The sequence below is a fragment of the Chaetura pelagica genome, unplaced genomic scaffold (genome assembly GCF_000747805.2).
Source record: "Chaetura pelagica isolate M959 unplaced genomic scaffold, ChaPel_1.0 scaffold107, whole genome shotgun sequence".
Lineage (NCBI taxonomy): Eukaryota > Metazoa > Chordata > Aves > Apodiformes > Apodidae > Chaetura > Chaetura pelagica.
This window is the reverse complement of record NW_009953979.1, coordinates 1,211,030-1,224,026: the sequence shown is the minus strand read 5'-3', so window position 1 is coordinate 1,224,026 and position 12,997 is coordinate 1,211,030. Positions and strand designations below refer to the sequence as shown.

General features: G+C 52.4%; 1 protein-coding gene across 1 annotated transcript in view; it reads right to left on the bottom strand.

Annotated features, from left to right (window-relative positions):
• Positions 1-5,296: 5,296 nt before the first annotated feature.
• Positions 5,297-12,997, bottom strand: part of DNAJC27 (DnaJ (Hsp40) homolog, subfamily C, member 27) — a 21,223-nt gene continuing 13,522 nt past the window's right edge. Inside the window, exons 2-7 of the mRNA XM_010002227.1 lie at positions 11,658-11,740; positions 10,810-10,879; positions 8,460-8,624; positions 7,404-7,526; positions 6,746-6,906; positions 5,297-5,429 (exon numbers count right to left, since the gene is read on the bottom strand). Of these exons, the coding sequence (XP_010000529.1) occupies positions 5,297-5,429; positions 6,746-6,906; positions 7,404-7,526; positions 8,460-8,624; positions 10,810-10,879; positions 11,658-11,740 (735 nt within the window). The remainder of the gene's footprint in view (positions 5,430-6,745; positions 6,907-7,403; positions 7,527-8,459; positions 8,625-10,809; positions 10,880-11,657; positions 11,741-12,997) is intronic.

Below are 12,997 nucleotides of genomic sequence, written 5' to 3'. Positions count from 1 at the left end.
TGTGCCGGTACCGGGGCGTCCCGTTGCGTCTCCACCTCCCGTAACCCTCTCGATGCCGGCGAGTCCTGGAGAAGCTGCTGCATTTCTGCTCCTTACTCCGTCCTCCTCATTATCCCCTCCGCCGGCTCGCAGACCCCAGGGCTGCACCCCATGGGGACCCTTGGACCAAGTGGCCTCACTGGGTGACCGTTTGCTGCGTGGTCGAGGGAGGGGATTGTCCCCCCCCTGCTCCACTCTGGTGAGACCCCCAGCAGAGCTGGGTCCGGTTCTGGGGTCCCCAACACAACAACTACACGGAGCTGTTGGGGCTACGGGAAAGCTGGGGAGGGACAAGGGCAGGGAGTGATGGGATGAGGGGGAACGGTTTCAAGTTGCAAGAGGGGAGATTGTGATGAGATCTGAGGAAGAAATTCTTTGCTGTGAGGGTGGTGAGACCCTGGCTGTCCAGAGCAGCTGTGGCTGCCCCATCGCCGGCAGCGTTGAAGGGCAGGTTGGATGGGGCTTGGAGCAACTCTACTGGGAGGTGTCCCTGCCCATGGCAGGAGGTTGAAACTCTATGATCTTTAAGGTCCCTTCCAACTCAAACCAGTCTGGGGCTCTATAGGTGCCAGGAACCCCAACCCCAGGGGGTAAGCAGAGCGCTGGGTCATGCACCCATAACCAGGCTGTCCTTTGCCCAGCTCCACTCACCTCATGGCCCTCTCTGGGGTCACAGCCACCGTATCACATCCTCAGTGGAGAGAAGAAACCCACAGCATCCCCACTGCACATCCCCCTTCATTTAAACCACCCAAATCACACCCAGTCTCACTGATGCTCCATTGAAACCTCTTCCCAAAGTTTGCCCTCTCTGTTTCAGCTGATGCCTGGTCTCATCTTCATAAAATCACAGTGATGGGGGTTGGAAGGGACCTCTGGAGATCGTCTAATCCAATCTCCTTGCCAAGCAGGTTCACCTAGAGCAGGTTGCACAGGTTGGCATCCAGGCTGGTTTTGAGTATCTCTAGAGAAGACGCCACAACCACTCTGGGCAGCCTGTTCCAGTGCTCCGTCACCCTCAAAGTCAAGTTTTTCCTCAATTTTTCCTCTTACACACCTGGATCTGGAAAACTAGCTGTAGATGTTCTGCATCAGCCCTGGACCATGCTGTGAGGAGGTCTCCCTGATACCCAGAACTAGCACACTCAGCCCCACCAAGCTGCTGCATTACTGAGGCACCACACTCCTGCCTGTCCTCACCCCAGCAGCTCTACCAGGAGGCCATCTTGGCTTCTTTACCAGGGGAACAAATTGCTTCTGTGCAGTAATTAAGATCAAAACCATAGAATCATAGAATGCCAGGTTGGAAGGGAACTCGAGGATCATCTGGTCCAACCTCTCTAGGTAATACTATGGTTTATATGAGATGGCTCAGCACCCTGTCAAGCTGTCCAATGTGGGAAAATCTACCCTTGGGAGACTATTCTAATGTACGATTATCCTCATGGTGAAAAATGTACCTCTTGTGTCCCACTGGAATCTCCGCAGGAGCAACTGGTGCCCATTACTCCTCATCTTTTCTATGTGACTCTTTGTAAAGAGGGAGTCTCCATTCCCTTGGCAGCCACCCTTTAAGTACTGGAACATGGTAATAAGGTGTCCCCAAAGCCTTCTTTTCTCAAGGCTGAGCAAACCGAGTTCATTCATCCTCTCCTCATATGGCAGGTCCTCCAGTCCTCTGATCATCCTTGTGGCCCTTCTCTGGACCCTCTCCAGCCTGTCCACATCCTTTTTGTGGGGCAGGCACCAAAACTGAGCACAATACTCCAGCTGTGGTCTGACAAGTGCTGAGCAGAGTGAGATGATGATTTCTTGATCTCTGCAGGTGATGCCCTTGTTAATGCACCAAGACCCCCAGGTTCCTTTCCATAGGGCTGCACTCCAGCCAGGAGGATCCCAGTCTGAACTGCACTCCTGGGTTGTGTGTTCCCAGGTGCAAGACCTGCAAGGCACTTCTCCCTTTGAGAAAAAATCAGAGCCCTAATGCCTCCTGGAGGTTTTGTGTGTGCTTGGGGTAATTCCCATCCCACTGCAGGGGCTGGGCTGAACAGCCTTGTCCATGCTATGGCCAACAGGGGACAGGGACATGAGCCCTGGCCACCTGCCCTGGGGAGCGCAGGCCAACCCATCCCAGGCTGGCCATCCTGGAGGGGAAGGTCAACTGGTCTGAAGGCCAGCAAGGGGACTCAGCACTGGTCCATGAGCCAGGATGGGTACAGCCTGATCTCAGGGGAGGCTTTGGTTGGTTCCCCAGGGCCCTGCTTGGGAACATTCCAGGATGTATTAGCCTGAAGTGGCAGCAAGGAGCAGACAGCTGTCAGGCACAGGGCCAGACCAGGAATCCTTGTGTCCTCCCCGCCTGCCAGAGTGCTGGGAGGCAGGCAGTGCAGCACCTCCAGGCACATCGAGGAAGGCTTCCTGTTCTTGAGAGCTCCAGAGGTGGCTTCTGGATGTGTTTCTAGATGCTGAATGGAAAATCCTTTAATCTGGGACTTGGATCCCAGCATCTTTGTCTCAGGACAGACATCTCAGCAGCAGGACTCACTCTTGGCAAAAGGCAGGAGGATGTGAGAGTCATAGGCAAGAGACAGAGCCTGGATGGTAGGATCTGGAGTTTGGGGTTCTGATGGAGACGGCATGGAGAAGGCACATGACTGGGGCTGATGGTGTGGAGGTGTGTGTGCATGGAGCAAGCATGGAGCTACTCCTCTGGGTCCCCTGACCAGAGCCAGGTGCCACCACAGCTGGATGCATTCCACATCATGTTTCCATGGAGGTTCCAGGGCTGCCCTAGTCCCTTATCCAGCTTCCACTCCTGTTGAGTTGATGGACACCCTTCATCATCACCCTTGGGGGGCAGCTCTTCACCACCAGCCTCAGCCAGACCCAGCTGGGGAGGAGAGAAATGAGTCACAGGGCAATTAAACATTAACAGCAGGCAGTCACTGTGGGAAGACAGCTCACAGGGCTTCCTTTGTTCCAAAGGGGGAGTTTAATTTATAAAAATAACACAACCTAGAAGGTCACCAGCATCGCTAGACGTGACATGCATGTGTAATAGTCTCCAAACATCTGGTCAGCTTGGTAAACCGACAGAAGAAACACCAAGAACAGTGGCCAGAGTTACCTGAGGAGCAAAAAAGAGGGACTGTACATGGCACAAGGGACCTGGAGAGCCCCTGAACAGCAGGAACTGAGAAAGGCTTTAAACCACTCCAGGCGCTGAGATCTAACCCTCAGTGTGAACTGCACCATCCAGCAACAGGATTATTTATCCCCCATCAGAGGAAAAAGAACCCAGAGAAATAGGTTTGAAGCCAGAATTAAGTGGTTTCCTCCATGAGACAAGTGGGGAGGTTTCCAGTGAACTCCATAACATTATAAAACACTTGAACAAAACCCTGCCATTGTAACTTGCTGCAGCTCCAATGCCTGCCCTGTTCACCTCCCCCAGCTCAGCTCTTTATGCATCTGTGAGAGGAAAAATGGAAAAAACTGAGCTACTTCAAACATTAACCTCTTGTAGCAACATCTTCCCTTGGTTATTTCTAAACTGGAGTAGCAAAACGTGCTTGCTAGCAAGACAGCTTATTTCTTCTTCCCAGCAACCCAGCACCAGAAACCAGAGCAAGAACAAAATGATACTGGCTTTAAAGTCCCTAAATGTCAAAAAAAAAAGGGGGGGATCTACCGTTGATTTATATTTTGAAGGAGAAACACAAAAAAGCTGCCTTGAAGTGAAAAAAAATATTGCACTGACCATAGGAGAAATGACTTTTGAATGGGATACCTGTAGGATGGAGTAAGGATACATCTGCACACACTTGGTGGCTTTCACTTCACAGCTTAGTGTCCTGACCCCCCCTGTTGAGCTCATACAACAGCAAGGTAATGAAACTGGATGCTGACAAAATCACAGGAGCCCAAGGGATCCCTGGTTTGGTCTCCTCAAAGAACCTAGCAGCCATCATGTCTCTGACTCCCTCAGGATCACAACGAGCAGAACCCAAGAACTTCTTGGGGTGACCAGCAACACTCCCCTCTAAATAAAAAAGATTATTCAAAGAGAACAACAGACCTGGAGGGAGCAACTCACACTCAGCTGCTGATCAGCAACTGGAACACAAGCAGCAAAGTGAGTCAACGTGTTGCTGCTGTGAGAAAGGAGGGCTGGGGAAGAACATGCCCCCTCCACCACTCACCCAACCCCAGAGTGTGGTGGGGCCAAGTGAGCAGGCAGATGGCAGGCACCCACACAGCTCTGCAGGGTGGGAGAAGAGGAGGCTGCCTGTGGGGAGGAAGGGGAGAGCTGGCAGGCAGCCATGTTGGGGGCTGAACTGCCTCCTCCTTGGGTCAGCAACCTTCTCCTGCTTGCAAACAGCCAGGGAGGACAGCAGCCACAGTTGAGGACTGTCCCTGGCAAGGGACTTACCCAGACCTCACCGGTCTGGTGTGAGCAGAGGGACGGGAGAGAGGGAGCAGGTGGGTTGAGGTCTTGCAGCCTTAGGGGCTTCTTTTGGGTGAGTTTTGCTCAGGCAGGTGGAAGGAGGTTATGGCAGGAGACTTCATGCTGAGATGGTGGGTTCCTGGGGGAGAGTGCCAGTCCTGCCAAAGGGACTGTTCTTGGCACCACAACAGCTGGGAGAGGAAAGGGAAAAGGACACTCTTGGGTCACTTTCTCTGTGCAGTACCAGAGGTTTCCTGAAGCAACCCTCCTTTTCCTGTCAAAAGCAGCATCCTTGGGTGTCAGCTGGAAGGAGCCAGCTCTGACTGAGAAGATGAACTGCCCTGGTGCAGCCTTCCAGAGGCAGCTCCAGGATAACCCAGGACTCACACCCCCCTGCCTTCCTGGGTGCCCTCCATGCGTGACACCAATGCTGTCAGCTCAACCAGCTTTCAGGTGAGATCTCACTCTGTCCTCACTGCATCCACACCTCCAAACCCTCCACAAGGCTGTTAACTCCCAGGAGGTGACCAGGACCTCCCTGCTTTCAGCACTGATGCCAACAACGACCAGGGGCCACGCATGCAGGAAGGGCTCTGGGGTCCCTCTCCCCTCCTCAGCACTCTGCCTCCTTCAGAGCCCACTGTGAGCACACTACAGACGGATGAGGTCTTGCTTCTGTGGCTGGTGCTGGGAGCCTCCATGTCCATCATGTCACTGGTGAAGCGTGAGGAGGAGAGGGACGTCCCACAGCTGCCTGGGGGCTAGCTGGGAGGAGAGGGGAAGGTTTCCAACTCGGAGTGGCTCTGTTCCCTACTTGATGTTTTTGAGAAGCGCGGTCCGGGCGTTCACCACCGCTTTGAAGGCGTCCTCACTGCCAGGAGCCACACACTTGTCAGGGTGGAGCAGCACGGCCAGCTTCCGATAGGCTTTGTTCACTTCATCCCTGGGAGACACACAGGAGTGAGGGGATCCACAGGACACACAGCCCCTCTGGCAGGAGCTTTCCTCCATGCTAGACCCCCCTGTGCAAGCACTTTTGAACCCTTTCCCTTTGGGGACTAAGGAGCTCCACACTTTGGGGGCTGAGGAAAAGCAGACAGGGCACTTCTTGGTGAGGTATGAACAGAAGAGAAAGGGTAGAAGCCCTCTCTTGGGGCAAATACACCCTCTCCACTGTGCTAACACGAATGCTCCCAGCATGGCAGACACGTGCCTGCCTCACATACTGTGGTGTGCTGAGTCTCTGGCACCACAAGAGCAGAAAGCTGGGAGACAGTGTGGGGGCATCCACGCCCTGACTCAGCTCCGCATCAAACCACCTACGCACGCTGGGTGAAGGCTTCACACGCCACCTCAGCCCTTCCAGCCTTGGGTGTCTGGTCCAAGGCAGACATTTTGGCTCTAGCTGCAGGCCGTGGAGAGAGGGGGCACCTCCTGAGGGAGGGGAGTCAATCTGTGCTGGCAACTGCAGCACAAACTGCCCTGCAGAGCTGCTGATCTCTCCCTAGGGATGGGAGGGGACTGGAGGAGGGGTTAGGCTCAACACCTCCATTTCACAGGGCTGACAGAAGGATGAACAAGTCCTGAATGACAGATGTTACAAAAATCCACCCTCCAGCCCGTCTGCAAGGAGTACATGAGGGTAGTCCTTGTATTTCAGAGTAAAGAAAGCAAGGCATAGCTCGGGGACCTTGTTTTAGCTGCCCAAGTCATACAGCAAAACCGGGAGATTCAATATTCAACCTCTTACAGAGGCAATGATCAATTCACCCGGCCAGAGGTCCTCTGAGGAAGACATAGGAAAACCTGTCTTGTGGGAGTACTGTTTCCAGGTGGAAGAGCTGTAGCATCAATCCCTTGTTTGATAATGTGGGTGGCAGACTCAGAGCAGCTTAAAAGCTTCTCCAGGCTCAGAGAGCAGGCAATGTAAACCTGGAGCTGCTCCAAACACATCTGGCAAGTGAGTGACCAGAGACGACTCAGCCTGGAGGCAGGATGCAGGGCCAGGCAGCTGGCAGGGCTGAATTTCTCATGCTGGTCACTCCCCCCTTGCCTCCAGCCTCGCTTGTCTGTTAAAAGGGGAAATCTGGTGCTCAGGCCGAGGGTTTCTTTTGCACTGCCTCAGTTTTTTGGCCAGGTACAAACTGCTTGTGCCCGGCTGCAATATTAACCAGGCAGGTGACAGATCACAGATGCAACCAGCCTGCTTGGTCAGAAAAGTGAGGGACAGCCAGTCAAGTGAGTCAAAGTCTCCCTCACCTTGTGGCTCCAGGTTTGACCCCCAGCATGTCCCAGCTGTCCTTGCTGTTGCGGATCCTGCGAATGGCATCTGCCTGCTCTTTGGTGAAGCCAACCCCCATGCTGGAGGGGGGACGCTTCCCACCGTTGTCACACAGGTCTATGATAGCAGAGTAAAAAGTCTGCAGACACAAAGAGGAATTAGGGGGAAGTCATGGTTCCTGAAGGTGCTGGCAGAGTCTAGGAGCCCTGGCCACCCTTGCTGACTTTAGGCTTATCCTCTGATGTGAGGGGGGGAGGGGCTGGGATACCCCAGTCTGAAGGGATTTGGGACAGACCAAGGAGCAGGCCAGGCCACACATTTATCTCAAACCCAATTCAGCTCAGTGCTACACCTGAACAGGTGACATGGGCAGCTCTGCTTCGTGTTCCCAGAACAGCAAGAGAGATCATCAGATCCTAGCAATGCAATGCTAGGGCTAGCCCAGGACTGGGAGGACCAGAGCTGACCACGAGCCAAACAGCCACAGCTTTCTCAGGGTGGCATTTCACTGAGAAGACACCTCTGAGGCAGAGGGCCAACACGTTTTGTAGGATCCAGGCAGTTCAGGAGACATTCTGCCATAAAATCCTGACTCAGCATGGCGTCTGTGCCCTCACCACCTTTGTTACACCTCACCTGGAACATCTCGTTGATTCCTTCTCCTGTTTGTGCCGACGTCTCATAGTACAGGAAGCCGCGGCTCTCGGCCCAGAGCCGCCCCTCGCTCTCGTCCACGGTGCGGTGCTTGGAGCAGTCGATCTGGAGCGGGATCAGAGGCAGGGATCAGAGCGCAGCCTGGACCATCTGCCCAGCAGCTGGAGCAGCACTGCTCCAGGGCAGATTGGCTAAGAGGTAAGGGGCATGTCTGGTTGGAGAGGCTATTTGCTTATCCTCATAGAATCCCAGACTGGTTTGGATTGGAAGAAACCTTAAAGCTCATCTAGTCGCAACCCCCTACCATGGGCAGGGCAACACCTCCCACCAGACCAGTTTGTTCCAAGCCCCATCCAACCTGTCCTTGAAACACTGCCAGGGATGGGGCAGCCACAGCTGCTCTGGGAAACCTGGGCCAGGGTCTCATCACCCTCAAAGCAAATTATTTCTTCCTCAGATCCCATCTCAATCTCCCCTCTTGCAGCTTGAAACCATTCCCCCTCATCCCATCACTCCCTGCCCTTGTCAAAAGTCCCTCCCCAGCTTTCCTGTAGCCCCTTCAGGTCCTGGAAGGTGCTCTAAGGTCTCCCCAGAGACTTCTCCAGGCTGAACAACCCCAACTCTCTCAGCCTGTCTCCAGAACAGAGTTGCTCCAGCCCTCAGATCCAGCCTTCCATGGCCCTCCTCTAGACCCGCTCCAACAGGTCCATGTACATCCTGAAGGGATGGAGGCAGTGTGGAAAGCAAGCACAGAAAATTCGAGTGAAAAGGCCTTTAAGAGTTTATCTAGTCCAGAGTCAATACCAACTTTGCTTGGTCCCTTCCTGACTGAAGTGTGGCCTCCATATTCCCAAAACCCCACTGAAATGCAGTCTACAGTGCTCCTCACACCCAGATCTGGCTCTCAGAGTCTCCCCCACAACTTAACAACCTTCCCCTTGCTGCAGCTGGAGCTCAACAGCTTGGTCTCAGGCCAGGAACACAACAAGTGCCAGAGATTAAGACCTCACCATAGCCTGGCTGCCCACCACAGCCCACCTTGTTGGCACAGACAACAAAGACAATGTTCTCCATGTTCCCGTGGGGGCCCAGTTCCTGCTTCATCTCAGCCAGCCATGCATCCAGTGCATCAAAAGACTCCTTCTGTCCGACATCATAGACCAGGATGACCCCCTGTGTGTCCTTGTAAAACTCGTTTCTCACCTGCAGGGACCAAGGCAAGGTGTGATCACTATGGCACCTATTTCGTTTTGTGATAAAAATCTCAACTCCACACAAAGAGATCACAGAAAGAGGGGGAAACCAAATAATACACTCACTGTGCTGTTGGAGGAGAGCGATCAGCCCATGAAACACCTCCAAGCCAAGGAGCACCAATGCACCATGGCAGAGGTTTTGGACCAACCCCTGGGCAGACTGGAAGGTCTTGGAGTAGACCGAGACACCCGTGTGTGCCCCTGTGCATAAGGCAGCAGAGGACAGCAAGGATGCAGGGCCAGCCACTGGATATATCTAAGCTTTGCTATTGGAGAGATCCACAGAACACCTGACTGTGTATGTGGGTGTTTAACAGCAGCTAGAGTGGGGCTGCAGCCTCTGGGACTTGTGTGCCCAGTGCCAGCAACTGGAAATACTGGGGATTGCCAGGACAGCTGCTGGATGAGGGTCTAAGGTCAGCTACAGGACAGATACTAGAAGAGAAAAGACTATTTCAGCTTGAAAGGACCTACAACCATCACTGAGTCCAACTGCCTGACCACTTCAGGGCTGACCAGACATTAAAGCATGTTGTTAAGGGCATTTCCCAAATGCTTCTTAAGCTCTAATAACAGGCTTGGGGCATTGACCATCTCTCTAGGAAGCCTGTTGCAGTGTTTGACCACCCTTTCAGTGAAGAGATGCTTCCTAATGTCCAGTCTGAACCTACCCTGGCACAGCTTAAGCCTGTTACCCTTTCAAAGGAATCTTTCCTGTGTTGTCTCTCATATGGATCAGCTGTGGCACAGCCAGAAAGACAACACACACAAGCAGCTCCTTCATCTGCAATTGGTAACTGTCCTATGAGGACCCCTACTGACCACACCTGCATCGGGTGAGACCCTCTGCAGTCTTCTGTCCCTCAAATTCTTTATGCTGCCAGCTTCATCCCCCAGTCTCCCTGGTGTATTCCAAATTGTTCTTCATTAATTACATGTCACTGGTTACCTGTACTACATCAGGACTTATAAACCCCAGGCAAAACTTGTAGTCTTGTAGACTTATCTGCACACAGAGACAAATAACATTGAAATCCTCAGTGTGCCCAGAACTTCAGAACACACAAGAAGCAAATGCTGAGAACACAAGGGAGAAATAGGAGGCTTAGGAGCTGCCAGAGAAATAATTGTCAACAGCCAGGCAGCCACCTGGCCAGTACAAACCACAACATGAATCACCACCCCTGGAGGTGTTTAAAAGCCCTGCAGATGTGGTGCTGAGGGACAGGGTTCAGTGGTGGCCTTAGCAGTGCTGGGGTAATGGCTGGACTTGAGGGTCTGAAAGGTCTTTTCCAACCAGAATGGTTCTGTGGTTTCTCATTTTCACTTTGTTATGTTATGTTAGTATTTATTGTGTTAAAACTGCTCTTCCCTAACATTCTATACATTTTTATTAATGATAGAATGACACTTTGCCAAGCATCAACAGTCTATTTCTGATCAAGAACCAGTAAGGATTATATTGTTAAAACAATGTGATTATACTGGAGAAATATTTAATGTTCTTTTCTTCCACTTGAGGGTCTACTTCATTACCTTGTTCATAATTTAAAACCCATGTGATTAGCAAGGAGCACAATCATTCCTTTGTGCCAGCTCTCCAAAATGGATGTGGCAGTCTGTGTGTTCAAATCCTAAAGATTTATCCTGGAAAGACATACTAGTTGTTTTGCTTACAAAGTGTATTTTAAATAGATTGAGTCAATCAAGACTCAAACCCCAACTCTCTCAGCGTCTCTCCTTGGATCATCTCTGTGGCCTCCTCTGGACCCACTCCAGCAGATCCATGTCCTTCCTGTGCTGAGAGAGTAAATATGTCTTGTACAGGTGTGCCTGTGTGTGCCTGGTGGGGATACAGACTTCAGAGCATGGAACATCTTCATCTCTGTCAGACTCCTGGATCTGGCAAGCTCTCAAAGCAGGGAGACACTGCTGACAGAGCAGCAGCAGGGGTTTCCAATGCTGACCTGCTCTAGGTGTCCACGCAGGAGAGAACGGGTGTTGTATTGTAGCAGAGGAAGCTTCCAAAAATATAATTTCAAGATTTCCATACCCCCAAACCCAATTTCAGGAAGACCTGTGGAAAGCTGGTGGGTGCTGAACCTACAGGAGGCTGCCCAGAGCTGCCTTACCTCGTAGAAGAAGGGGTGCCCCGCCATGTCAAAGATGTTCACCTTCATCTCACGGTCTCTGACCTGCACTCTGAAAGAGAAGGGGGAAACACTTGAGATGGCTGCTCTAGCTCAGCCCTTGCATAGCCTGTACCCCACAGGAACAACCCTTATCCCTGTCAGCCCTCTGCAGAGAAAGAGCTGGATGACTGGGGACAGAAAAATCAGGAAGAAGTTGGGGAGGAACTTTTTATAAGGGCATACAGTGACAGGGCAAGGGGTGATGGCTTTAAACTACAAAAGGAGAGACTGAGATGGGATCTGAGGAAGAAATTATTTGCTGTGAGGGTGGTGAGACACTGGCCCAGGTTTCCTAGAGAAGCTGTGGCTGCCCCATCCCTGGCAGTGTTGAAGGCCAGGTTGGATGGGGCTTGGAGCAACCTGGTCTGGGGGGGGGTGTCCCTGTCCATCGCAGGGGGTTGGGACTAGATGGGTCTTCAAGGTCCTTCTCGCTCAAACCATTCTACAATTCTGTGATTCTATGAAGTTTTAAGTACCAGGTTTTAATGGCCAGATAACTGCCCATCGAGCTGGTCAGAGAAGAACAGCAGCAGCTCTGGGTGTAACATGATAACAGGGAGCTACACCCCAGAGGAAGGCTGCTTATATGGATTGTCTTATTATCAAAGCAGAAACGCAGCCTTGGCACACCTGGCTCAGGGCTGTGTGGTCACTCAGGAACTGCAGAAGATGGGACAGCCCTACTTCACATCTTGCTCTGCTTCTCTGGAGACCAGTGCCCCCCTTGCAGCAGACACCTCATCCAGGCCCTGGCAGACCCACCAGCTCCTCCCCACAAAGAGACTTACTTTGTGACGCCGTAGTCAATGCCAATAGTCGCCAGGTATTTGGGAACAAATCTCTTCTCACAGTAGCGCTTGATAATGCAGCTCTGGGAGAAAGGGAAAGGGAGTCTCAGAACAGTCACATGAACGAGGAATTCACAGACAGCCCCCAGCCAGCTGAATGGCTGTAGACAGTGACTCCACCCTAAATTAGCCAATTAACCAACAACTAAAACACCGAACTTTACCAGGAACAGTTTCCTTTCTGCAAAGGAAGGAAAAAGTAGGATCCCTGGGTGTCCATTTTTCTCTGCCCATTTGGAGGCTGGTGTGCCAAGAACCTCTGATTTATTCCCCTATGGAAAACCTCCAGCCTGCAGGATCTGTGTGTTCAGGGGCTTTGGGGGGCAGACTAAACCATGAAGAACATTTCAGCAGCCAGAGAACTGTGTTCAGGGTCATAACAGGTCCCTCCAGCCCTGGTTCTTCCCCTGACTGAGAGAGATACTGTTCAGGGAGAACAGAGGAGTCCAGCTGCCATCAAAAGATCTCCATAAGGATGAATGTTTCCTGCCACCTCTTTGCTCTCTCACTCTGTCCTGCAAGAGCCTTCTGGATTTTCTTACTACCAAGTGAGGCATTTGTCTGCCCCAAGGCAATCCTCATATTGTCAGCAGCTTTAACAGGACTATACTTATTTAGCAAAGAAAAAAAGGAAGCACTTCTGGATGGAACCTGACAGGGAGAATTGTAGAATTGTTTTGGTTGGAAAAGACTTTGAAGATCCTCAGGTCCAACTGTTACCCCAGCACTGCCAAGGCCACCACTAAACCATGTCCCTCAGCACCACATCTACACGGCTTTGAAATCCCTCCAGGGATGGGGACTCCACCACTGCCCTGGGTAGCTTGGGCCAGGCCTGACAACCCTTGCCAGGAAGAAACAGTTCCCAATCTAAGCTCCCCTGGTGCAACTTGAGGCCATTTCCTCTTGTTCTGGTGCTTGTTCCTTGGGAGAAGAGACCAACCCCCCTGGCTCCAATCTCCTCTCAGCAGCTGCAGAGAGTGAGAAGGTCTCCCCTCAGCCTCCTTTTCTCCAGGCTGAACACCCCCAGTTCCCTCAGCTGCTCCTCATCCCACTTGTGCTCCAGACCCTTCCCCAGCTCCGTTGCCCTTCTCTGGACACGCTCCAGCCCCTTCATGTCTTGCCAGTAAGGGACCCAGCACTGAACACACAGAAACAACACCCTCCAGCAGAGCTGGGCCGTTCAGCCCTGCAGGAGGGCGCCAGGCTGCTGAGAACACCCCGCCTAGAAGCGAACCGGGGAACGCCGGGACACCCCCCCCCAGCAACCCACAGGCACA